Genomic DNA, 26,961 nt, shown 5'->3' with positions numbered 1-26,961 from the left:
CTAAAACCAGGACTAAACCAGGACTAAAACCAGGACTAAAAGCAGAAATATAGCAGGACTAAAGCAGGATTAAACTAAGACTAAATCAGGTCTAAACAATATGACACTTAACAGTAGGTAGACATAATTTAAGGCAGCAGTGATCTCATATAGAAATCATTTCTCTATCAATAATATATATTTTTTAATATGTTTAAGTAAAGACTGAACTTGTTATTGTCTTTTAGCAGATAAAACAAAACATCTTATGTTAAGATCCTAGTCTTTGTTTCTCTACAGCAAACAGTTGCTTATTCAAGGAGACTTGGGCTCAACAGACAATTTGAAGAGAACAAACAAGAATTTTCAGGATGTGGTTGCTACATTCATGTCATTTTAAAAAGCATGACAATATCAAGTAATCCAAAGTATTCAGATTACATTACTCACTTTAAGTAATTTAATGGATTACGTTACAAACTACATTTTGGGATATGTAATCTGTAATCTGTAGGGGAATACGTTTTAAAAGTCACCTTCCCAACACTGCATAAATCAGAAAGTAGCGTAATATGGACCTTTTAAAAACACAATCACCAAATCTCCAACAAAACATAACTTAGTAACAGTAGATTGTTCTTAGTCCTAAACTAAACATGGAGACATTTTAATGAACTTTCACTGGGACAAGTCCTTATTACTTTTCATTACATCAGTATCAAAATTTCTGCCTCTTTCGTCTTTTCAGCATCATGAATTTATGAATGTGTACCGGGTTATACTGAGGTCATACTGAGGAATTACTTCAGAAATCTCACTCCGATTGAATTTGTATCATATAAATCTACTTGTTTAGGCAATCGTTCACATTTTTATCAAAGGTGATTCGCTGGATATTTGTTTTTTGTCTTAATTTGTGAGGATATGTGCAGGTCCTAGATGACATTTGGGCAGCAACACGTATCTTCGTCACCGTTACATTATTTATGAGCTTTTGGCCGTGTTATAATGTTGTTACCTGCTCAAAAAGTGACATACTGTAGCTTTAGAGCACCACTGAGGACAGGCTGTTGTCCCTGCCTGGCTGAAGTTAACCCCCAAAAAACTGTCAATCATTTGTGCTGATTTGTGCTGCAAAAAGTTTTGTTTGTGCGATTATGGTTCTTAAAATATTTACAGTTTCATTTTCGGCCGATATCCAGCCTCTCAAAATGTTACATAACCTCAAAACAGGCAGAAAATTATATGTTTGGATTTTGTTTGTGCTGTTTTGTGCTGTGACAATTTTCTTTTGTGCGAGTATATTTCTACAATTATTAATTACGATTTTTGCAGGAATTATATGACATCTCAGCTGACGGGAGCAGCTTTAGTAAAACTCTACAAAACTAGTCAAAATAAATAATCTCAGGCTGTGGAAAAGTCTGTATATTATATGTAAATAACCTAGAGTATAATTTGTCTTGGTTAAAATCTCTTGTGACATTAACCATAACCATTAACTTACGCATTTATGTTTAGTGCTTTTATTTTGAAAGGTTTATTTTCGTTGAATTACCTTGACATCGAGAACGGAAAAATGTTATACGGAGCAAATGTATACACATATATTTTTTGGTATTTTCTCTGTTTAGCTTCCCCTCTGAAGAGGCACAAAGGTACACAGCAAAAAGTGGAGTGTTAAAACTGACTCACAGAATCAATTTTAACATTTTCTCAGAGTTTATATGAGTCCAATCTGTTCTAGAGTTAATTTAACATTTTTGGAAATGTGAATGAAGTAACACTGGACCAAAGTTCCTGTTTAACCTCAAAATCAAGAGTTATAATGTTTTGAGAGTAAAGAGATAACATTTTGTAGAGTTATCCTGATTTAGTTAAACAACACACAGAGGTGTTTAATTTTTACACTTTATTTTAGTTAATTTAAGATGAAATTATGTACAAAACTGGTTCAAACTGGTCTTCTGTCACAGGAGTTTTAAGTGGTGGGTGGGAGGAGCCAAATTAACACTAGGGGAAGTTGAATTAACGTCAGTCAAATCAACTCTGGCAAATAACCCCAACTCAAACCCCCATTTAACTTTCAAATAGTTAAAATGACACTTTTTGTGTTAAAAACAACTCTGAAATATTTTACTCTGAAATTTTAAACCTCCAGTTTTTGCTTTGTATGTTATTGATTTAAATATTTCTTTTGAATAACTTTGTGTCTCTAGCTGTTGTCTTTGTTGATTGATGTTGTCAAGATGAATGTAAATAATAATCAAACTTGCGTTGAGTTTTGTGTATGCATATTTACACCCTGTATTTTGTATTCTTTTTAGCTCTTATGGCAGTTTGGAGGATTTATCGCCATTAAATCTAAAAATCACCAGTTCAAGTGTCAGTTTTCATTCAGAGGGATACACTACATTATATAAAATATCACTGCACAAAAAAGCACAACACAGCACAAAAAAATACAAACGTTTTGTATAATTTTCGGCCAGGATGCCAGGGTGAAGCATACATGGAAAAAGAAAACTTAAACTGCGCCACTGTTACATTGTACAAAGATATTCATAGATATACAACTTTCATGTAAATATGACTATTTTTGTTTATGACAGGGGTTCTTAACCTTTTCAGTCTCGGGGCCCGACGTTTTATGAACAAAGTAACCTTGGGCCCTATCTCATATTAAATGCATTATATTGTACTGATTGTACTGATTGTGGGGCCCCCCAAGGAGGTGGTCGCGACCCTACCTATTACACCTATTACTTTAAATCTGCACTGTGATAACCATCTCAAGTTTGCCCTGATGAAGGCCAAAGGGCCGAAACGCGTTGGCGTATTTTAAACTTTATCTGCCATGTGGTATTAAAGAATTTTAATTATTTTGTACTTTTTGAGTGCCTCAGTTTTTTTCCTACTTTGTGGTCATGATCCTACTTTGGGCCCCAGCCCTATGGTTAAGAATCACTGGTTTATGAAATACCAAAGAGGTATAAGAAATATCAATATAGTAATTAAGTAAATTTCACTTTTTTTTTTTTTTTTTTTTGTAAGTCTAATTTCTTTTTGTTTTGAAGTTATTTAACATTTTGAGGGGCTGGTTGACGTCATCGGCTGAAAATAAAACTGCTAATATTTTAAAAACTATAATCGCACAAACAAAACTTTTTGCAGCACAAACTAAGCACAAATAAATAACTCAATTTTGTGTCGTTTTAAAGCATTTTGAAGCTTCCTCGGGGTTGGCTGACTCCCATTTGACCTATAAAAGAATTGTTAATATCTCCAAAACTAAAGCAGCACAAATGAAACTTTTTGCAGCACAAAACAACACAAACTAGAAAAGCAGTCAGAGAGCGCAGACCTCCGCCAAGGACTACCCCCATTTTTTATATAAATTGCGATAAAATCAGTCTTCTGGATCAGATCCGGATCAGCCTTTGGAATATGAAAGAGGATCCCATTGTCCATCCCTGAGTCAAATTTCATGGGGTTTGGTCAATAATTAACCGAGATATTGAGAAACAAAATTTTTGGCCCCATTTACCACAATGTTAACTAAAATTTCAAAGTGATCCAGAATCCAGGATTTCTTCCGGATCACCCCCAAAATGAAATCAGTTCTTCCTTTTCACATTTCCAACAAATCCTGAAAATTTCATCAAAATCGGTCCATAACTTTTTGAGTTATGTTGCTAACAGACAAACAAACAAACAAACAAACAAACAGACAAACGCCAAAAAACATAACCTCCTTGGCGGAGGTAACAAAGCACAGATGGTTTGCATATTTTTTGTGTAGGTGTGAGCCATACATTTGTGCAACACATCTCTACAAAAGATGAATTACTGCTGTATTCTTCTTCTTCTTCTTCTTCTTCTTATTATTATTATTATTATTATTATTATTATTATTATTATTATTATCATTATTATTATTATTATTATTATTATTATTATTATTATTATTATTATTATTATGTTTAATTGTTGCTGCCAAAAAATGAAGTTCCTTTGGCTTCTATCTGTATGTTGCTTCTACTCTGTCACTGTCACTGTGTGTGTTTCCAGGATCTCCATGGCCCCTGTATGACATCACAAGGTGGAACAGCCTGTTTTCTGTTTGAGAGAAGAACACGGCTTAACACCACTGATGTTGTATGTTAACTTTGTGACGTTGCAACCTGACCTTCTCCAGCAGATGGCGCCACTGCTCTGGGTGAGGTTTATGCAGTCTTGGTTTTACCTGAAGTTCAGCGTGTGAGTGGAGAAAAGACCAACACCACTCAAATGATCAAACTCCAGTCCACAGTTTTCACACATTTTTGTATGTTTTAGTTTACACCTTAAAACACATTTTAAACATGTAGAACGTCTCTGGTTTGGTAAAGTAGAGTTTAGTTGGCATTTTGGTAATGACTGACCAAATTAAACCTATAAACCTATAAAATTGTCACAGTGAAGGACACAAGGACACTGGACAAACTGCTCTCCATCACGGACACTCCTGGGTCATTCCACGCCAAATCTCCAAATGCCTCCGCCCAACCATCTCAGATTTGACTGGAAAAAAAAAATTCTCGGAGGTTCACACATTTTTCAATAGGAAAAGTCCCACATTTTAGCTCCCAACTCTAGTTTTGTCATTAAAAATATTTTGTCAACCCCCCTGACCTGTTTTGAGCAGTTTTCTGAGGAGCCACTTTCAGATTGTTGTATCTAAAAAACTATTTAAGGTCAAATGTACTTGTAGAATCTGGACTTTTACACATGTGCTTTTGGTTTATCACTGATTTCTGGGGGGTGGAATTTGCTCAAAAATGCTCCTCCTCAAATCTGAGGGCATCTTTGAAGGACTATGGAAAGTGCAATTTCAAAGACAGAGGTTTGATATTGAACATACACCGTCAGACACATGCCACTGTGTACTTTGTATTTTAAAATTGACCCTCTGTGAAGAACGCTCTACAAAATATTAAGTGTTAAAAATAAAAAAAAAATAGATTTGATGCCATCTTTACCATTTTATGTTATACCAAAAAAAAATGACAGCACCCACCAACGTAAAATTGACTGTTTTAGAAAGACTAGATGTCTGGTTTTAACGTATCCAAAATTTGTGATGGTGTTCTGCCTTATTTTTGCAAAATGAATTTTTGAAAATGTGGTGTCTGCATACATGCAGAGCATTCATGGACTATGAAGGCACTTTCATAAGCTGAGAAATTACTCTGATTTCATGGAGATTTTTTTTCACTCAAATGTGAGATGGTCGGGCGGGGGCATTTGGAGATTTGGCGTCGAATGATCCTCCTGCTCACCCACTTCCCCAGATTATAGAGGGACAGATAATACTCCCTACAACTGTACAACAACTCACCCTTATGTAACAAATAATACTCCCTACAACTGTACAACAACTCACCCTTATGTAACAAATAATACTCCCTACAACTGTACAACAACTCACCCTTATGTGATAGAATACTCCCTACAACTGTACAACAACTCACCCTTATGTGACATAATACTCCCTACAACTGTACAACAACGCACCTTTATGTAACAGATAAATCTCCCTGCAACTATACAACTCACCCTTATGTAGCAGATAATACTCCCTACAACTGTACATTAACTCATCCTTATGTAACAGATAACACTCCCTACAACTTTACAACAACTCACCTTTATGTAACAGATAATACTCCCTACAACTTTACAACAACTCACCTTTATGTAACAGATAATACTCCCTACAACTGTACAACAACTCACCCTTATGTAACAGATAACCCTATGTCCTGTCAATCATAATATCATTGTTGCACTGCTTTCCTATGACCACTTGTATATAGTTGTTTTTTTTAATACTTATTTTCTATTTTATTTTGACTTGTACATTTACATTTATATAATTATGTCTTATTTGACATCTGTCGCTTGCTCTTTTTTGCTACTGATTTAGAATTTATTATTACCATTTATATTTTGTATTCTTTGTGTCTATATTATATTGTGATGTGCAAGTCCAAATAATTTCCCCTGTGGATCAATACAGTTTATCTAAGTCCAAGTTATTAAAGCTGCAAGATAAAGACAAATTTGAGTTAGTGCAGCCAATATTTACATGACATGATTCAATGTAGTAGTATATTTTAATATTCAAGTGTAATGGATAGATTTAATGGTCTATTATTATTATTATTATTATTATTATTATTATTATTATTATTATTATTATTATTATTATTATTATTATTATTATTATTATTATTTTAATTTTAATTTTTTTTTTACTTTATTTTGTTCATGGAAATGTAATGCACCTGAACAGTAGAGGACAGTCTAACCTAAAGCATGAACGCGTCTGCTCTCTACTCCACCACGAGAAAGACAGCCCCACTCTTACTAAAGTTTTTCTGACTTTTCCCCAATTTTCTGGGCTCAAATCCGTCTTTTTAAACGTTATAATCATAGCCATAACAGCTGACCTTGCACTGAGGGTGTACGCGCTGTTAAGCTGCAGAAAGACGCATGCAAAAGTCAGATCTGTGGAGGGGCTGCACGGGGCTGCTTTGTTTTGATCGGGGAAAAAGACACGCTTCCATCATCAAAGGTAGGTTTATTAGGCTTGATTATGCATTTATACGATTCTACCAACCACAAACTCACGCCGTTGTCATATTTTATCAGTTTAATTTAGATAACGCAGCCAAAATGTACTTTTAATGTTTTGATCGCTTATATTGTGACAAATCCAGCTCGTACCGTAGCACCTAGCAGCAACGTTAGCATCCACTTTCATTTGCACGTTTGATCGCTATTAACTTATTTTTACGTTATTATTCTAATGCAGTGTGTGTTAAAATTGTCCGTGAAGCTTTAGTTATGGTCTAAATAAGTCCCACATTTGCAAGAAAGTGCTAGCATTGGGTTAGCATCATGAAGCTAACTAGTAACATCAGGCTAACAGATTCACTAGGGAAAAAACAAAAAACGCTTATTTGCTCGTTGTGTGTTTCTGATTATTGCAGATGCATTGGAAACCAACGTATTTCGACAACAAAATAATCTTTAAAAGGATTATTGCATTGTTCAACGTCGATCTTACGTGATTAAAAAAAAAAAAAAAAAAAACTTAATATGGGAAGCTAATATAATATAATATAGTATCGTTAAATATATGCTAAATGTAAAAAAAAAAAATATATATATATATATATATATATATTATAATAATGAATACGAGTCCAGTGTTTTTATAAATTAATTATAAAGGCTATTAAATTCTAATTCCTGTCATGTGAGTTTGTGATCTGTAGGGGGCGTTGTTGTGCTGATGTTTGACTGAAATATGTGGAAGAAATGACAAAAAGGTGCATTTTGTAACTTTTCTGCGGGAGGGTATGCCACCTGCTGGTCTCCATGGTGATGTTATTGCATAGCAGCAGCGTCTCCATGGAAACAAGCAGGTGGCAGACCCTTTGCCAGAAGTTTATTTATTTATTTTTTTAACATAAGTTGGATAATAATTCATTGACAGTGTGAGGTTAAAACAAATAAATAGAAAGAAATAATAAAACAAAACAGGGCACATAAGATGAATTTAATTTTGCAAAGGTTGTTAGAGTTCGTATGTAAAAGACATTTTTCACAAATGGTCGCGCGCTGTAAGTTTGCGGAATCTGCGATTAAAGGTTTTCTACGGCAAAATGTGTGTGTAAATGTCTAGTGTTTTCTCCACCAGCTTCGTAAATCTGCCCCATCACCAAATCTTCAGCCAACAAGGTTCACAAAGGATAAACATCAAGGTGTCAAGGTAAGAAAGACAACAGCTTAAAGGAGAACAACGACAACGCATTAGTGAACTACTGAGCAAAACTAACGATATGGCCATGAATAAAACATAAGTAACTTGTTAACTCAGACTGATTCTACAAGTAAAATTGAAATCAATTTCATGATGTGGATATTAGCATAGATAGATTTGTGCAGTTCGAATGTGAGACATCTCTAGGACCATAACAGTAGTTTTGCTCAGTAGTTCACTAATGCATCGTCGTTGTTCTTAAAACTTTTGTCTTTTTTACCTTGATAGTTGAGGATCAATTCTTTATAGAAGAATGGTTATCCTTTGTCGACCTTGTTGGTTGAAGATTTGGTGATGGAGCAGCAGCCTTTGAGCTTTCGTTTTTCTTACTTGGCCAGTTAGATTTAAATAATAATAGACACTTTGCCGCCAGTGTCTTCAACACTCTCTGGCGATGGGATGAGCTGATTTATAACAACGAGGAGCCATGCGTTATGCAGTTTTAACGCATGTCGCAAAGTAGTGTTCTTACAGCTCCTTGGCACTCTCACGACAACCGAGTGTTTGGCTGCTTTTGTGCCTAGCTGACTCACGCTGAGCAAATTTTTAAACTTTTTGTTTTTTGAGCTCAGGTTTTAACATCCTGTCATGGGATTTTAACCAACTAAGAAGTGCAGCACGTGTGGTTCACAAGTTAACAAGACACAAGACACAAGTCACATGTTGGATTTTGTGAAATGAGCTGTTTGTTTTTCCTGTGTTCATGGAGACAATGCTATGGACATTTGAGTTGCTACAGGTTTTTTACATCATGTGTGGCAGAAAATGTGGCAGGCGATCTTCAAAGGAAACACTTTGAGGGAATAGATCATTTCATCACTAACCCAAACACCAAAGCAGATTACCTATTGTGTTCACCTGGCTCCCCCTGGAGGCCGGTTTTTCCTCTCCCCAAACTGCCCTGACACAGATCTGCAGACCCTCCCTGACCAGTCCTCCTGTTAAACTGCACTGAGACATTTGGCTGAGACACAAAGCCCTCTGAGACGCGCCGTGGAAATGTTGTATCTGTTTGTCTGTCTCACCTTTTAGTTAAAAATCAAACTCCCTAAACAGGATCATGAACGCTCGTATTGATCAGACTCCTGAAAATGTGCTGTTTAAATCAACTTTGTATTTTTTTCATGAGTTTTCAGACTTAAAAAGTTTTGGGCAGTGTCTGCATTGTGTCACCATGGTAACGATTGAACATTCAACCATAGAGTTTCATGTGGACCACTCGAACATATCAAAATACCCCTGTGAACACTGTATATTTTTGAGTCCACGTTCGTATTTGTAATGTTAGTGTAACCCGGCGGTGCTTTTTCTTGTTTCAAACTCTCTTCCTGGAGTCATTGTTTCGAAAGGTTAAGGGTTAAGCCTAAATATTATTGTCGCTATTAAAAGCTCAGGCCGGAAATGGTCCAAACTGAATTGCAGTAGTAGTCAATATTTTCGTAAGTGAAACGCTCCAGCCGTGTGTTATCACTAATTATGAAGCCGCAGTAAAACCGTTCCCAAGTTTCGAAACGGCATTGACATCTGCGGCTGGAGCGTGGTGGCGGCCGCATTGTTTTTCACCGGACTGATGATGATTGATGGCAGCTCTGACATTTCTATTAGAGGAAATATGACTGGCCAAATGGTGCTAATCCAGAACCGGGAGGTGCTTGGAAAAACTTGAGCCCCATTGTACTGAAGTAAAACCGGGTCTGTGGAAAAACGATCAAATAACACCGACACATCTGTTATAATTGTTAGTCACCCTCAACAGCTATTGTCAAAAGTACATCAGACTTTTCTCTGCAGTTGTCAGGGTGATAGTTTGGCCTGTTTTTCTGTTTGCAAATTTTTTAATGATAGTTGTAATAAAAAAAAATAAGTTAAGTTGAAAATTTCAGGAAGTAGCGCTGAGGTCTAAAAAGGAATACGTCTATAAGGCTGTCGTGATAACACATTTTGAAGCAAGATATATTGCTACAAAGAAATACTGCTATCAATTATAACACTGAAACTGTTTTATACCGCTGACAGAATAACAATAGAGCTGGGAAATTCCAGTAAACCATTTTTAAATAAATAGACAGTATCATTAAAAGGCATGAACTGCAACAAATAAATAGTAGAATGAACCGATAATTAGTTCTGCAGCTCAAATCTGACTGTACTACAACAAGAATAACAAAATTTTCTAATTCTAATTCATGGAAAATGTACATATGATAATTATTAAGCCTCTAAATATATTGTTCCAGTTTTCATATTGAACATTAAGTTGATTTAGTAATTATTGTCTCAGGCCTAAGTGCCGTAAAAAAAATCTGATTGTGGCTGAGCTGATTATGAAACTTTTTTGTTTTTTTTAACTCAGTTTTTATCATCCTGTCATGGGATTTTAACCAACTAAGAAGTGCAGCACGTGCAGTTGAAAGGACACAAGTAAGGGACTGTTGGATTTTGTGAAATGAGCTGTTTTTTTCCCTGTATCATGAATGGAGACTGTACAAGAGTCTAGTGAAGGAGCTGGCTATGGACAGTTGAGTTGAGTTTTTTTTTTTTTTTTTTTACACCATATGTGGCAGCAAATGTAGCAGAAGATCTTTAGAGGAAAAACTTTGAGAGAATGGACCATTTCATCACCAACCATAACACCAGAGTGGAGTAAGAACATGGCCTTTCCTGTTGTGTTCACCTGGCGCCCCCTGGAGGCTGCTGTGGTGCTGCAGAACACAGAGGAGGGACACTTCTGGCTCTTACTCTCCTCAAACTGTCCTGACATAGATCTACAGACCTTTCCTGTCCAGTCCTCCTGTTAAACTGACCTGAGACACAAAGGTCACTGAGATATGTGGTGAAAATGTTGCAACATTAACTGCAACAGTTTGATGCAGAAAAAACTGAAAACTTGAATTTCCCTCGGGTTTCTTAAAGTATCTGTCTGCTTGCTTATCTGTCATTCCATATTCATCAATATTACCTGTATCAAAATTATAACTTGATGATAGTATATCTGCTACAGTTCTGGACTTGCCGTATTTTGCGCACTATAAGGCGGTCTGGATTATAAGGTGCACTGTCATTGAATGGTCTATTTTCAAACTTTTTTCACATATAAACCGCACCAGACTATAAGGCGCATTAAACTAAACACAACAGTTAGATAAGTCAGTTAAACTTTATTTAACGTGTTCACAATAACTCTCAACTTTGTTCAATTGTAACGCATAAAAAAATACTGTCTGAAATGCTAAATTGTTCGCGTATTCACAATAACTCATAATTGTTCAAACAGTTGGGCGATTACGGCGTCCAGCACATCCACATCCCTCTCGTCATTATCCGAGTCAGTGTTGTTACTTTTACCTGGCAGTTCAGTGATGATTCGGGTCTTGGTGAAAGCTCGGACCACAGTTGATACTGATCCTTAACCCAGGCGTCCACGATCCGTTGGCAGATCACTCGTAAGTCGCTCGGCGCTGTCTCTCTGTCTTGGTGAATGTGTGTTCTCCTTCTCTCATCCACTGCTCCCACGCAGCTCGCACTTTCACTTTATAACAGCCTTGAGATTAAAGTCGGTGTTGTAAGCGTGTCTCTTGACAGGTGCATTTTGATATTAAAAGGAATCATAGTATGTATTACTCCACGATGCTCCTGACTAAGGGAGCCGTAATGCTGCAAGTGGTGCAGCTTAGTTTACTTAAGTCATACTAAGACACCCCAATAAATTCATATATAAGATTATAATCATGGATTATAAGGCGCGCAGTCGTTTCTTGATGAAATGAAAGGCTTTTAAGTGCCCCCTATAGTGCGGAAAATACAGTAGTTTATACATTTTCTGCCCATTTTAAACCTCAAAAAATGTCAAATAGACAAAGCTAAGTAAATTTTTTTCTTCCTGAATCTTAAATAGAATTGCTTTTACAGTATACAGTTAAATCAGACCATTTCTAACAGTATCAGTGCACACAATTCGGCACACTACATAAGTTTGTGGAAGTTATTTTACAGTTTCTAATAGGATCTGTCCTTCTTTGTTGTTACAGTTTTTGAAGTTTGTCACCATGGATGAGCAGACGGCCTCTCCCGGGACCAACGCCGAGAACAACTCTCAAAGAAACGGAGACGAGGTGAGACAGCCGCACGAGCTCCAAAATATCACACGACACATTTTTCACTTTTTCCACTTTTCAACCCCGTCCCAGCAGAGCAAAAACCCACAGAACTGTTTCCTAAAATGTCAAAACGCATGCATGTTTCAGAAGCCCAGGCGCAGCTGGACCAAGGGGAGGAAGAGGAAGAAGCCGATGAAGGACAGTAACGCCCCCAAAGCTCCTCTGACCGGGTACGTGCGCTTCATGAATGACCGGCGGGAGCAGCTCCGAGCCGAGAGACCAGACGTCCCCTTCCCAGAGATCACTCGGATGTTAGGCAACGAGTGGAGCAAGCTGCCACCAGACGAGAAGCAGGTCGGTCTAACGTAACAGATTATAGGATGTGGATATTAATGTTGAAAGGTTCTATTTTACACAAAAATTGACTTTTGTGATATTTAAGCCATGTTATAATGAGCACGTTTACATGATGTTTGTTAATTCCGATTTAATTGTTTTGAAATAAATAGTTCAGAATAGTTCCAGTTTACATGGAAATAATACTTTTGAATTGAGGTTTACATGGAAAAACGTTAAATCGTCTTTATTTAATTCTGCTCCGCGTCTGGGGGTGGGGAAGGGTTCTGATTGGACAGAGACACCAACGCATTCCCGCCGACCAGAAGAAAACACACACTTCAGCTGCTACCGGATTTTCTGTCATCTCGGTTTGTCGTTACGCCACGGACACAAACATGAGACAAACTTCTTTCTCAGCCGTTCCGATGGTAATTTCGCAGCAGCTGGAGAATTCTCTCATCACGCTTTACGTCTGTCAGCTGAGGAGGAGAAGGGAAGAGTGTCGGAGAAGGGAGGAAGAAGACAAACTGAGTCAACGGCTGCTCTACCTCAGCCCACTCCCACATCCCGCTCACAAATCCAAAGAGACGTGGATCAAAGTCTGAATCCAGGACTAGTGGAGCTGTATCGGTCTGGATCGTGCCAGAAGGGCGACTCAACAAGCACGCACTGAACAGCTGGAATTATTTTATAAGAGTAAACGCTTACGTGATCGAGGAATACATTAATTCTGCTTTAAAATCTGAATAAATCACCCACTTACTTCGGAATTAAGTTTAATTCCAAATAATAATTTTCATTAAGAATTGTGTTTACATGGTCTTTTTAAAGCAATATTAATTTATATTCAGAATACAGTTATTTTTATTCGGAATTAAAGCTCATGTAAACGTGGCAGATGCTGTTACCTCCTCAAAAGTATATCCGTTTTGTTTTGTTTTCATTCACACATGTTTGAGTAACTTATTATTAGTCTGCCTACATCTCCAAAGCTCAAAATGCTTTGTTCCACCTTGTGATGTCATGATGTGGTAGTTTTCAAGTTAACAGCTCCTTTTACGTTTAGTTTAGTAGAGATTGGAAATTCCAGGGCTCCATCCTGTATTACCACATGACATCACAAGGTGGAACAGAGTGTGTTGAGAAGAACGCAGCCTAAATATGCAGGGTTTGTGTATTTAACATGTGTGAATGAAACAAAACAAAACTTTTGATGAAGAAACTACATTATTAACATAGTGTAAACACAAGCTGAAATTCAAACAACTTTATTTATCCTTTCAGAGAGAAATTACTTGAGCAGCTTTAATACAACAATCACACAACTAAAGCATGGCGGAGCTCATTCAAAAATATCTTCAGCTACAGATTCAGGGTAGCCACGGGGTCTTAAATGTCTTAAAAAGGTCTTAAATTTCATGTTCCAAAATTGAGGCCTTAGAAAGTCTTAAATTATGTTGTGCAAGTCTTAATTTTTTCACAAAGATCTTAAATCTCATTAACCTATATTTTTGTAAACTCAACCGGGCTGCAGTGTGATGTTAAATGGAGGGAGGAAAAAAAACAACGTGAAGCTGAAGTTTGCCTTATAAAAGTGCAAAAATGCATCTGTATTTGTCAAGATGTGCGTTTGGTAAATGTGCACAGGCTAAATCCCACTGCAAAACCAGTGAAGAGAATGAAAAAGAATGAAAATGAGAATGAAAAAAGAACAGCTTTAAAATCCTACACACTTTCTTCACTTTTTTCACAGTTTTCTGTAAAGTGCCAGGGGAAGTTCTCTTAAAGAAGAGATTCTCAAACTGTGGGTGAGGGTCCAAAAAAGAGGCGCAGAGTGTTTCAGTGCGCCACCATTTGCTTGGCTTTGGATCTGGTGTTTTTTGCCCACATAATTCGTGAGATGTTGGTCTTAATTTTCATTTAACTGGTCTTAAAAAGGTCCTAAAAAACAGCTTAAATTTGAGGTAGTCAAACCTGGGGAGATCCTGAGATTGTATTTTGTCATTGTTCACAATATTGAAATCTGTGTTCTTAATGTAATTCTTGTATCTTGACGAGAGTGTGAGCTGTTTTAAAACCTTATCATTTGTGTGTTCTTTTTACAGAGATACTTGGATGAAGCAGAGAAGGACAAAGAGCGTTACATGAGAGAACTGGAGAAATATCAAAAGACTGAGGCCTACAAACATTTCACCAGGAAAGTCCAGGAGAAACAGAAGGGCAAGAGACACAGAGGTCAGCACTGCAGTACACTGAACCGCTACTGTTATTTAAAGATGCATCATGTAACTTTTCTGGTGTAGGGTCTAGCGTTGCCTGGGAGGTTTCACAGTATGGCTTTAAACCTAGCTATCTTGCATTTATTAAATTACAGGTGTTTTTGTGGTTAAAAATTACAGGTGTTTTTGTGGTTAAAAAACAAATCATCTCTACTCAAATCTTACCGTATTTTCCGCACTATTAGGCACTCTGGATTATCATAGAATGGTCTATTTTTGAACTTTTTTCACAAATAAACCGCACTGGACTTTAAAGGAAACACAACAGTTGGATGGGTCAGTGGGACTTTGTTTGGTTGGGAATTCTCTCAACTGGACAAAAGTTTTTGAGTGAATATTTTTTTGCTCATCCAAGTTGTTTTTCAGTTCTGGTCAGACGCTGGTGGACACTTCCTTATATCTTCAGAAGGGAGGAGCTAACTACACTGAAACTCCTCTGAAACTAACACTCTGTTGAACTGCACTAAGTGGTGTGTTAGTTTCAGAGTAGTTACAGTGTAGTTAGCTCCTCCCTGCAGACAGATATAAAGCAGCGTCCACCAACATCTGACCAGAACTGAAGAAGCAGCTTGGATGAGCAAAGAAACGTATTCACTCAAAAACTTGTCCAGCTGACAGAGTTGAATTTCTCCTTTGCCTTGAATCTTATCTGGACGACTGAGGCCTCACACGAACAGTCAGTGGCATACACAGAAAAGTTCCATGGTGCATCTTTAAGCACGTGGCAGAACAAGGATAACTTTGGTACAAACTTCTTTTTTTTCTTTTCCAGAAGTTGGACACCAGGCACCTAACGAGACTCTTCATGAGGTTTGTCATTCTTCAGTTACAATAACTTAAATATCCAATAATCTCCAATAATGTACATGTTTTTTTTACATTTTACTCCTGATTTGATACAATTGATACTTTGCATTGATGTCACGCTGGGGGGTTCTACATATGTCTTACTGGTGGAATGAATTCAGCAGTTGCCATGGTGACACAATGCACTTAATGTCAATGTTTTAAAGTCATCTGAAAAACTCAACAAAAAATACAAAACAGTTGTAAACAGCACATTTTCAGGAGGCTGTGATCAATACAACCGTTAATGGTCCTATTTAAGTGTTTTCAAAAAGGTGAGAGTGATTAACTGAAAAACTGTTGCTAATGCTAGCTCGCTTGCTCTAAACAGGACCATGAACGCTCGTGTTGCTCACAGGCTTCAGAATCTGTGTTGTTTAAATCCATTTTATGTGTTTTTTTGTTTGTTTTTTTCCTGAGTTTTCAGATCATCTTAAAACCTTTTTGTCTGTGTTTTCTCATGTGTGCTTTGTGTCACCATTAGGTCTGTCGCGGTTAGGGAATTTCTCCTGTGGTGCGGTATAGCAGCTCAACAGCGCGGTATGCCCCTCCTCCACCCCACATCCCTTGGAGTTACAGTATTTCCAGCGGCACTGAAAACTCTCTCCGATGATGCGCTTGTTGCAGATGCACATGTACCTTGGTTGTCATGTGAATATAGTGTGTGTAGAGTGGGAGACGTAACATTTGGCTTTGGAACAAGCACTGCTGCATCTCTTCAGCTCTCACTGTGGCAGCTCGGGTCAGAGTCCTGCACCAGCTCGCACTTTCACTTTATAACAGCCTTGAGTTTAAAGTGGGCGTTGTAAGCGTGTCTCTGGACAGGTACATTTTGATATTAAAAGGAATCACAGTATGTATTTCTCCGCGATGCTCCTGACTACGGGAGCCGTAATGCTGCAAGTGGAGCGGCTTTGCAGTTTACTAAAGTCGTACTAAGACACCCCAATAAATTCATATATAAGGCGCTCTGGATTATAAGGCGTGCAGTAGGGGTGGGCAATATCTCGATATTTTAAATATATCGAGATAGTTTTTAAACTCGATATGAATTCTGACATATCGTATTTATCGATATAATGCTTATATTCAATTTTGATTTCGCCGCTTCGCTTGTTTACCTTCTCTCTCGTCGCCCCCGCCTCCCTGATTTTGTTCGCTCATGTCTCCTTCACTCCTCACTACCGCCGTGAATGCCAAAAGTTGGTGCCAGTGAAAAGCTTCAAGCACCTTTTCTTTTTCAAGAACCTTTTCCACCATTTACAGACAAGGCCACCAGCAGCACATCCTCATATTCCACCGAGTCGCGTCCTTTAGTCCAAAAGAAGCTAAACGAGCTGAGCTGCATGAGAAGTGCGCTGTTTATGCAAATGAGCCATGCGCTTAAGTTTCGTTTCTGTAAAATGTAAACACACATGCGCAAAACTGCATTAAACACATTATTATCTCAAACTGGCTGATGTGGCTCCAGAGTCGTTATGCTTTATATATTGTAAAGTTTAGTAATGTAAAGTTTATTTATGCAGAAGATTTTAATTAATAATCTGCTGCAGTGTCACTTGTACAATAGTGTTTGGAAACATTGGGTTTGATCTGCAGTGGATTGTGGGAAACCTCAGAGCTCCTTACTGCTGGATAGGAACATGGATCTATTAAAATAAGGAACCTCCTGAGCTTCCTCTACTAAAGGAGCTCATGGTTATGGTTCTGGTTTGGATAACAGAGTTAATGCAAAGATGAGCTTGTGTTGAGTTGTTTTATTTGTGAATGAAAAGAAGGAAATATTTATTATTTCTTTTATTTTACAGTTTTATTTATGTAATTAGGGTTTTTTGTAATCTTAAATGTTCCTATATGAACTGCCGACCTCTTACACTTCATTTAAAAAAAAAAGACTTGGAATTTGGCATATTTGTTTTTGCAGTTTTCACTTTTAAGGGGTTATTTTTTCTTGAACATATATCGAGATATGTATCGTATATCGAGATGTAGCAAAATATATCGAGATATATTTTTGATCCATATCGCCCAGCCCTAGCGTGCAGTTGTTTTTTGATGAAATTAAAGGCTTTTAAGTGCGCCCTATAGTGCGAAAAATACGGTACCAAAATTAATGGCTTGCAAAATGATGTTAGATTTTTTGGGACACCCTGTATATTTGTCTTACCTTTTTACACCCCCTCTCGTGCACAAATATTGGCCTGATACTAAAGCTGTTAATCTTTGTTGTCTTTATTGATACATAATTCACTTTTAATCACACTTTGAGCAATAACCTTGGACTTTCCTTGTGCGTGACTCTGCCTGCTCTAGTTTACAGCCAGGGTGACTGCCGCTTTAAAGTGCCAATGCTTTCCCTTTAAGCTCCGTGCCAATGGATCCGTCTGCCTAAATTTCATTACCACAAGAAATGAGAACAGATGATGGTTTCTTCACAGGAGGCAATATACAAGCGCGCGCCCACCCAAGCCTCTGTTGTACCCATATTTTACAGCTAATACATAGTGAGCCATTGCGTTGGCTTCTCTGATATCAGGGCTGAGCAGCAGATGAAATTAGCCTGCTGCCTGCTCATTTTTAAAACTGTATCTGGATTTCCCCTTGGGCAGGTATAAAATCAATTACCCGCCCACCAACGCAGAGAGATGGATGACCGCACGCACTGTCACTCAGGCTCTCTGGTTCAATGTTTCTTCATCGTTTATTCTCAACACACAATCATATTTGGCAGCACTTTATAATAATAACTTCATTTTTAATAACCTTTATAAAATATGCAGCTTTGTGACTACTTAATTAATGACCTAACTTTGTAATTAAATGTGAATTATGCGACTTTTCTGGTGTTCATAACATTTTATAGGCAAATGTATTTTTAACAACTTCCACATTTATACTGAACATGAAAATAGTCACAACACACAGGAGGCAGATGGTGAACTGTGGCACTCGGAGGGTCTATAAGAGTTGCAAAGTGTGTTATTGCTCATGTAGTGAATCACTGTACCTGACAATTTACTATGGAAATATACTTGGTGTTTTGTCATGATCACGTTTGTTTATGGTTTTATTTTGTTTGAACAGAAGGACATTGAGGGGAAGGACAGGACTGTGTTTGACATCCCAATCTTCACAGAGGAGTTCCTCAACCACAGCAAAGGTAAAAGTGCTTTTTTTTTTTTAAATCCTGCGTCAGGCTGAGGGCTTTCAAACTGCATTTTATTCATTGCAAACCACATTATTGATCTGAAACAGCTTGTTAATAGAAACAGGATGTATTGAGGAAGAAAAGAGCAGTGGACAGAGTGAGGTTAGGTGAGAACAGAAATTTGATGAGCTCTGAAGTTATTTGATTTTAACAGATGACAGATGTGAAACCTGTCCTCTCACCTGGCCTTTGTTCAGACTCACCTGTGCGCTCTGCTTTTTTTCTGTCAGGACAAAGCTGGACTCTGTCAGACTGCAGGTACATAGAGTGTATATACATGTACATCAGTATCCCGGTCATGATCGGGTTTTTTGAGTATCCCGGTTTCGTCATGGTGCATGTAAACGCAGTATCCCAGTTTCAGTATCCCGGTTATGAGAAATTAGGTTACTGTAGCTGGTATATTCCTATAGTAACCGGGATACTGTGGCATGTATACGCAGTATCCCGAGTACTGCAACATAAAATTGAGTGCACATGCGTCCAAAAGCCAAACACTTTCCAGTCTTTTCATCACAACAGTAGTGACATAAATAAAGTGACCAGCATGAATAAATTGACCAACATAAATAAAGTGACCAACATAAATAAAGTGACCAACATGAGTGAAATGACTAAAATAAAGAGCTGCGCTAAACCTGCACACGTATAATCTGCAAATGTACAATCTGCACTCGTACGACCTGTACACGTTTGATCACTAAAAAGTTAAACATGAAACATCTCCTACAATATACACAGAACACTCACCATTATTAACACCTCTGTCACAGAAAAAACACATATAATCCACTGAGGCGTGTCCTTTAGTCTGACAGAAGCTGAACCGCATCAAGGTACAAGGAGCGAGCTGTTTTTATCTGCGTTTATGTAAATGAGCCATGACGTTTTAAGTTTTGTTTCTGTAAAACGTAAACAAATATGGCAAAGCTGAATTCGATTATCAAACGGGCTGATGTGATTATGGTTTATATGTTGTAAAGTTGAGTTTATTTATGCAGAAGATTTTAATAAAAAATCTGCTGCAGTGTTCGGTTTGATCTGCGCAGTGGATTGTGGGATACCTCATAGCTCCATACCACTGGTTAGAACTTCACGAGCTTCCTATGCTAAAGGAGCTCATAGTTTGTATTTTTCCTGGTTTATTAAATTAAATAAAGTAAAATTTTGTGCTTGCGTATTTGTAAGATTAAACGGGGATCTGAGTATCCCAGTTTCTCAGCGCGCATGTAAACGCAGTATCTTGAATACTGACATAACCGGAATATGGCGAATAACCGGGATACTGATGTGCATGTATACACACTCATAGATAGCACCTTGTGGTGACTTGTGAGAATAAAATGATCGGGTCGGCCTGTCTAATTACAAATTTGGAAAGGGAGAGTTTAGAATTTTGGACATAGGGCCTCATTTTCTAGTTAACCAGAGTGTTGGAGACGTGTGGAGACACTTTTTGAAATATTCCATCCAGTCCTTGTATTTGCAGAGGTTGCTGATGATAGACTAGTGCATGTCAGTGGCCATAGTTATCCTGCCACTAAAAACACTTACCCACTCCACAAAACACCTGAAGCAAATCTATTATTACACCAGACTGTCAATGTGAATGTCTGTGTTGATAGAATAATGTCTGAAATAAAACTAACCTTGCATCGCATGAATCGTCACATGTTGAGGGACTGTGTTCTCATATATCAGTCCGCCGCTGCCAAGTTCAGGAAGTACAACTCGCTGCTGCTGCTCAGACATAAATCCTTCAAATGCAAGGTGGTTTTACTTCTAAAATTATTCTATCAACACAGACATTCACATGGACAGTCTGGTGTAATAATAGATTTGTTTCGGGTGTTTTGTGGAGTGGGTAAGACTGTTTTTAGTGGCAGGATAACTATGGCCATTGACATGCACTAGCCTAGCACCAGCGACCTGCAAATACAAGGACTGGATGGATTATTTTAAAAAGTGTCTCCAACAGGCTAGCTCACTAGAAAAAGAGGTCCTATGTCCAAAATTCTGGACTGTCCCTTTAAGCATCAAATGCAAGGCAATACAGGATTACTCACACATGGATAAATCAAGCAAAAGTCAACTCTGAAAAAGATCATGATGAGGGATCTCCTTTAAAACATGGTGAAAAGTTCTTTAAAGTAGATTTTACATAACATGTCTCCATTTCTTCTTGTGCACAGCCCGGGAGGCTGAGTTGCGGCAGCTGCGTAAGACCAACATGGAGTACGAGGAGCGTAACGCTGCGCTGCAGAAGCACGTGGAGAGCATGAGGGGCGCTGTGGAGCGACTGGAGGGAGACGTGATGCAGGAGAGAGGAAGAAACAGCCTTCTACAGCAGCATCTGGAGACGCTGAGACAGGCGCTCACGTCCAGCTTCTCATCAGTGCCACTGCCAGGTCAGGAGGGGCATTACAAGTCCTCATAAACTGTCATAACATCACTCACTCGTGCAGTAGACCAAAAGAAACAATCTAACACAATTGACATACCTGATTATCAACCCAAAACATGCACAACAGGTAAAGGTCCTCCAGCTACGGTAGGCATGACTAACTCAAGATCTGGACCTGATTTTTACGGTCTTAAAAACATGAAAAACTGAACAGTTAGCGGTTCACTTACAGTATGCATTCCAACCATCCGAATTATCCACAGCGATGAGTTTATAATCACTTTTCACAACTCTCAGAGACCAGAACAGAGTTTACTGTGTTGGTACAGTATCAGTTAGCATGCTAGAAGAGCACTTCCTGATTATCGGACAATAAAACACTTCATAATTAGATCCAGACATGCAGATGCAGATTTTTTGTCTAAATGCTTTTTTTTTTTGTCTTAATGCTGCACAGATACATTTGCGTCCATTCTTATCAATGTACAAAAATCTATATCTCTTTTGGCTTTTCTTTGCCTAAACCAGTAGTACCATCACACACAGATAGTTTCGAATGGTTTGAGTTTTACACATAGTTTGGAAAAACAATACGTCCACAACCAAAACCTGCACACTGCCCACACCCTAAACCCATGTGTTTGTGACTTTCAGGAAGTGGAGAGACCCCCACTCTCGACACCATCGACGTGTACATGAAGAAGCTGCACAGCATCATCCTGAGCAGCCCCCAGGAGCACGAGCACCTCATCGGCACCGTGAGGGACGTGGTCAACCGCCTGGACAGGTCAGTACGGCCACAGAGTCTAATAAACTAAACAATAAACCAAACATCTCCCACTGTGTTTAAAGTCTTTCAGCAAGGTTCACGTGTGGATACTACGGGGCAGACATTTACAAAAGGCAACTATTTTGATTCAATTTTGAAAAGACTTTACAGAGATGAAAGAATGCCCATAGCTGTCCCAGCCACCTCAAAAGAACAATATTAAAGAGAATTCAATCAGAAATATCTATAATAGCCAAACTTTTTCAGATTAAAAACAGTAATAGGTTTGACTTGTCGAAGAAAACGGTTGAAATGGTACAATGATTTTTGTTAGCACCAGGAGTACCTGATTTTCAGACCATGAAAGGACAAAGTATGTATTTAAATCTATGCACTTGCCACTAGCTCTCACAGACCCTTTGGCACATCGCTAGTAGATTATATAAAGAAGTGGACTAAGGGATTATGATGTGACACTTTTATTGTTTGTCTCCAGTCAAATGAAGCTAGGAGAGGATATGGAACGTATTTGGAATTCCAACCACAAGTAGCGTAGCCAATCAGGAGAAAGGCTGTTGAAGGTAACACTGCTCTGGTTTATAGCAGAAAGCAGGCACTTACCCACACTGTCAATCAAACCTGCTGCTAACTAACAGGACCAACTTCAGCAAAAGAGGGCAGCTCATTGGTCTTTTACTAATGTTCATATCTTGATTTATGGACAAAATGGCAAAATTAACACCCCAGGATCATGTAGAGCGGGTTAAATGAACATTTGAAGATCAAAATGATGAGGCTCACAGCAGCAGTTACAGAGAGACGGGCGACAGGTTTTCAATACTAAGTGAATTGGAGCCAGAATCACTTCCAATACATGCACCACGAATTTCTGACTTCCGGTCATCTCGCAATGCATACTGGGAAGGATTTTCAAAAAAATGTAGCATCAAACCGCCATGTTTGTTTTCCCAGTGGGATGTGTCTATTGACAAAGTCGATCTTTTCTAGTCTTTTGAACCATATCACTTTTGTTTCTGGTTCTGATATTGTCATATTTTAGTTTTGGGATTTGGACATCGTAATTGTGTGGTTGTTGGATCCTAACAGCGGAAAACAGCTCGAGAAATTTGTTTACGAACTCCATAACTGCAAAAGGGAATCAGATGTGTGTGACTGCAAACCTCCGTTTAAACTGTTTCCCTTTCCAACGGAAATCTTTGACTGCCTAAATCATCTCAAGTTTGCAGTGAACATTTTGTATGTGGAGCGCCATTAAAGCAAAATCCCGATCCCTCGCTCCACCTTGGTTACGAATTTAAAAAGTCAACGCCAAAGCGAAAGGCACCAGCTGTTCACTAAGAAACACTTTCCACGACAAAGTGACCAAGACGTGATGTTGCTGTAAAACCACAAGAACAAGAAGTGCGAGCTCAGTCTGTTTGTCTTCTCCGACTGCTCCTCTCGCTTAACAAACGGGATCTCACTTTGATGGCGCTCCACATACAAAATGTTCGCTGAAAACTCAAGATGATTTAGGCAGTTAAAGGTTTCCTTTTTGGTCCTTCCTGTGGATCAATACTGCCCATCACCTTCACTTTTAACTATTTTTCAATTCCGTTGGGAAGGGAAACAGTTTGAACAGAGGTTTGCAGTCACACACATCTGATTCCCTTTAGCAGTTATGAAGTTCACAAACAAATTTCTCGAGCTGTTTTCCGCTGTTAGGATCCAACAACCACACAATTATGATGTCCAAATCCCAAAACTAAAATATGACAATATCAGAACCAGAAACAAAAGTGATATGGTTCAAAAGACTAGAAAAGACTGGCTTTGTCAATAGACACATCCCACTGGGAAAACAAATGTGGCTGTTTGATGCTCACTTTTTTGGAAAATCATTCCCATTATGCATTGTGCAGTGACCGGACGTCCGAGATTCATGATGCATGTATTGAAAATAGCAGGCTGACTGTCTAGTTAAAGTCTATGATATTCACATGGATGAGTATTTGGGTAACTACAGAGCTGTAGAACAGATTTTTCAGAATGAGAACAGTAGACCACCATCACACAACCAATCAGCTGTCTTCCCACTGAGTCAAATAGTCCTTTTCTTTTTAGTTTGCAGGGATACAACATTTTGCAAGTGGCTCAAAGTACTGCATTTACAATATAAATCATGGAAGGGGAAAAAACCAAAAACATTTACTCATGAATTACAAGAATTAAGTCAGGCAAGATATGTCAGTATCCTCTTGTAAATATGGTATTTTCCACACTATAGGGTGCTCTGAATTATAAGGCAAACTGTCATTGAATGGTCTATTTTTGAACTTTTTTCACATATAAACTGCACCGGACTTTAAGGCACATTAAACAAAACACAACAGTTAGATAAGTCAGTCAAACTTTATTTAATGCGTTCACAATAACTCTCAACTTGGTTCAATTGTAATGTAACGCTAAATTGTTAAGAGTATTCACAATAAGTCATAATTGTTCAAACAGTTGGGCGATTCCAGCGTCCAACGCGTCCGCATCCCTCTCGTCATTATCCAAGTCAGTGTTGTTACTGTTCCCTGGCAGTTCAGTGATGATTCTGGTCTTGGTGAAAGCTCGGACCACAGTTGATACTGATCCTTAGCCCAGGCGTCCACGATCCGTTGGCAGATCGTGGCGTAAGTCGCTCGGCGCTGTCTCTCTGTCTTGGTGAATGTGTGTTCACCTTCTCTTCATCCACTGCTCCCACACAGCTCGCACTTTAAACTGAACACTGTTATAAAGTTAAAGTGGGCATTGTAAGCGTGTCTCTTGACAGGTGCATTTTGATATTAAAAGGAATCACAGTATGTATTACTCCGCGATGCTCCTGACTACGGGAGCCATAATGCTGCAAGTGGTGCGGCTTTGTAGTTTATTAAAGTCGCACGAAGACGAATAAATTCATATATAAGGCGCTCTGGATTATAAGCAGTCGTTTAAAAGGCTTTTCAAGTGCGCCCTATAGTGCAGAAAATATGGTAATTAGTAAATAGATTTATAGATAGATACTCTTTTACTTTGAATAATAGTTCGAGATGTCTTGATTTTGTTTTACCATTCCATTTCTTGTTTCTGCAGATAATTCTACACTACCTGGTGAAGACTGGGATCCAAAACTTTCACAACGTGCTGATTCGTTCCTTCCACCACGTTCCACCACGTTCGTTCCACCATCATCTCAGTCGTTCCTGTCTTTTATTGTCTCGAGTAGATGAAGGTGATTTTGCATTTCCTATTTATTTTTTACTGTTTGAAGCTGTTTGCTGTTGTTGTACCTAAATACTGAAATGCATAGAAAGGCCAGCCCCGCGCTTCTGTTGCAGTCTTCTTGTTCCAAACGCCTTTATAACATTCTCTGAAATGTTACTGTGTCAAAACGTGCAGAAATCCTGTCGAAGTTTGTGTTCGCTCAGACAGACCTGTGCCATTCAGTCTCTGTGAATTCTGTGTTCAATAAAAACGTTTACACCTCTCTTGGTTTCCACAAGATTTACTTCTTCTCTTAAACAGAAAACACGCAGACAGGAAGTCTCCATACACCTTCACTAGAATCATTTGACTGATTTGAGCCCTGGAATTGCTCATCTTTACTGAACAAGAGGTAAAAGGAGCTGTTCACTTCAAAAATACCTTTTCGTGACATCACAAAGTGGAACAGAGCATTTTGAGCTTTGAAGATGTAGACCGACTAATAAACCAGAATTACAAGATGAAAGCACAAAAACAGACAAAGATGCAAATACAATTAATTATAATAAATAATTAAGCTAAAACCATTTAAAGAGCCCATCTCATGCAAAATAACTTTTTTCACATTGTATCTTCTGCACATAAACAAGCACAGTTTGGGTTTGGAACATCCATTACACAATAGTTCTGAAATCTTACTGATTTCTTGGACAGTCACAGACCAGGAACTATGAAAGACCGACTATTGCTCATCCTGAGAAAGCACAGGCTCCACCCTCCAAACGTGACGTAGGCTCTGAGTGAGCCACAATGGCTCACTCCACAATGGCTCGCAATGGCTTAATCCACAGTGGCTCTTAGATTCTAGATGTAGTACCGTAGTTGGTTGGTCATTATTAGAATTGGATCTGGTGTTTCCCCACATAAGGGGTAATGTTTTGTCTTAATTTTCATTTAAGTGGTCTTAAAAAGGTACTTTAAAAAGTTTGGGATATTCAAACAAATATTACTGATTCAATTGGATGTTGAAAAGAAAATGAAATGGGCTACATTCAATGTCCAAATAGGCGACTTATAGATCCTTTTATTGCTGCTTCAATGACTGTTTTTCATTGTTTCAAACTTGAGTAATACTAATTGTTCAGAGAGACACGATCACTCAGTCAATAAAGTCAATAAAATATCCTCATTAATGTGCAATAATGCTCAAATCCACCTTTATTTTGTGATTTATGAATAATGTCTTAACTTGGGTCACAAAGTTTTGTGACTTTTAAAATATGAGTCCCCAGAAACAAAAGTTTGGGAAACACTGATTTAAAAGATGATTCTGAAGGTGTGAGTCTTATCTCCTCAGGTAGGTCGATCCAAAGTCGAAGCGTCTGGACTGAAAAGACTCCCATCACCTTCGTCCGGAGCCTGGACTTTGGAACAGCCACAGGGACCTAGTCCAATGAGATTCATTTGGTCTTCCGATATTCCGAGGCTGCTCACTAGCGCTCTTCCTCAGAGTCACATGATGTTGCTGTGACGTGTCCGGTTAACTGATTTATACAGGTTTTGCATCTGCAGTCCGACTTCCTCAGGACAGTATTCCAGGTATGTGAGAGTGCAAAAGCCCCCACATCCCAGTTCATAGTCCCATGGACACGTTTCCGTATTTCGTTTGCCTTTTTAATCCAGCAGCGATGTTTGTTTTCTTCTGTCACAGTGATGTTTGCTCCGTTCCACTGCAGATGGCTCTGTCGTCCTGCCTCCACCGGTGGGAGGACAGCGCCAAAACCTGCATAAATCAGCTGACCGGACACGTCACAGCAACATCACGTGACTCTGAAGAAGATCGCTAGTAAGCAATCGAAACTGTCAGGTCTGAAAACAAACTCTCGGTCTGTATAAAGAACCTAATAACATAAAACAAAAGGGACCTGCCTGA

The 26,961-nt window shown here is 38.4% G+C and overlaps 1 protein-coding gene across 1 annotated transcript; it reads left to right on the top strand.

Moving 5' to 3' along the window:
- The first annotated feature begins 6,331 nt into the window (after positions 1-6,331).
- Positions 6,332-25,312, top strand: hmg20a (high mobility group 20A). The gene is made up of 9 exons (XM_020925979.2): positions 6,332-6,598; positions 11,881-11,964; positions 12,097-12,303; positions 14,394-14,523; positions 15,340-15,377; positions 18,498-18,573; positions 20,814-21,029; positions 21,680-21,812; positions 24,918-25,312. Exons 2-9 carry the CDS (start codon positions 11,899-11,901, stop codon positions 24,919-24,921), a joined length of 870 nt encoding a protein of 289 aa, XP_020781638.1. The 5' UTR covers positions 6,332-6,598; positions 11,881-11,898; the 3' UTR covers positions 24,922-25,312.
- Positions 25,313-26,961: the final 1,649 nt, after the last annotated feature.

The sequence above is a fragment of the Boleophthalmus pectinirostris genome, unplaced genomic scaffold, assembly GCF_026225935.1.
Source record: "Boleophthalmus pectinirostris isolate CB_2022bp ecotype Guang Dong unplaced genomic scaffold, ASM2622593v1 HiC_scaffold_2, whole genome shotgun sequence".
In the NCBI taxonomy this organism is placed as follows: Eukaryota; Metazoa; Chordata; class Actinopteri; order Gobiiformes; family Gobiidae; genus Boleophthalmus; species Boleophthalmus pectinirostris.
Note: the sequence above shows the minus strand (reverse complement) of the source record. Positions and strands in the feature narration are given on the sequence as shown.

What these genes read in the sequence shown, in the direction of transcription:
- hmg20a (XM_020925979.2), top strand. Translation starts at nt 11,899, where the DNA reads ATGGATGAGCAGACGGCCTCTCCCGGGACCAACGCCGAGAACAACTCT. An exon ending in CTAACGAGACTCTTCATGAG is followed by an intron (nt 15,378 to 18,497) that starts GTTTGTCATTCT and finishes TTGTTTGAACAG; the next exon opens with AAGGACATTGAGGGGAAGGA. An exon ending in GTTCCTCAACCACAGCAAAG is followed by an intron (nt 18,574 to 20,813) that starts GTAAAAGTGCTT and finishes TCTTGTGCACAG; the next exon opens with CCCGGGAGGCTGAGTTGCGG.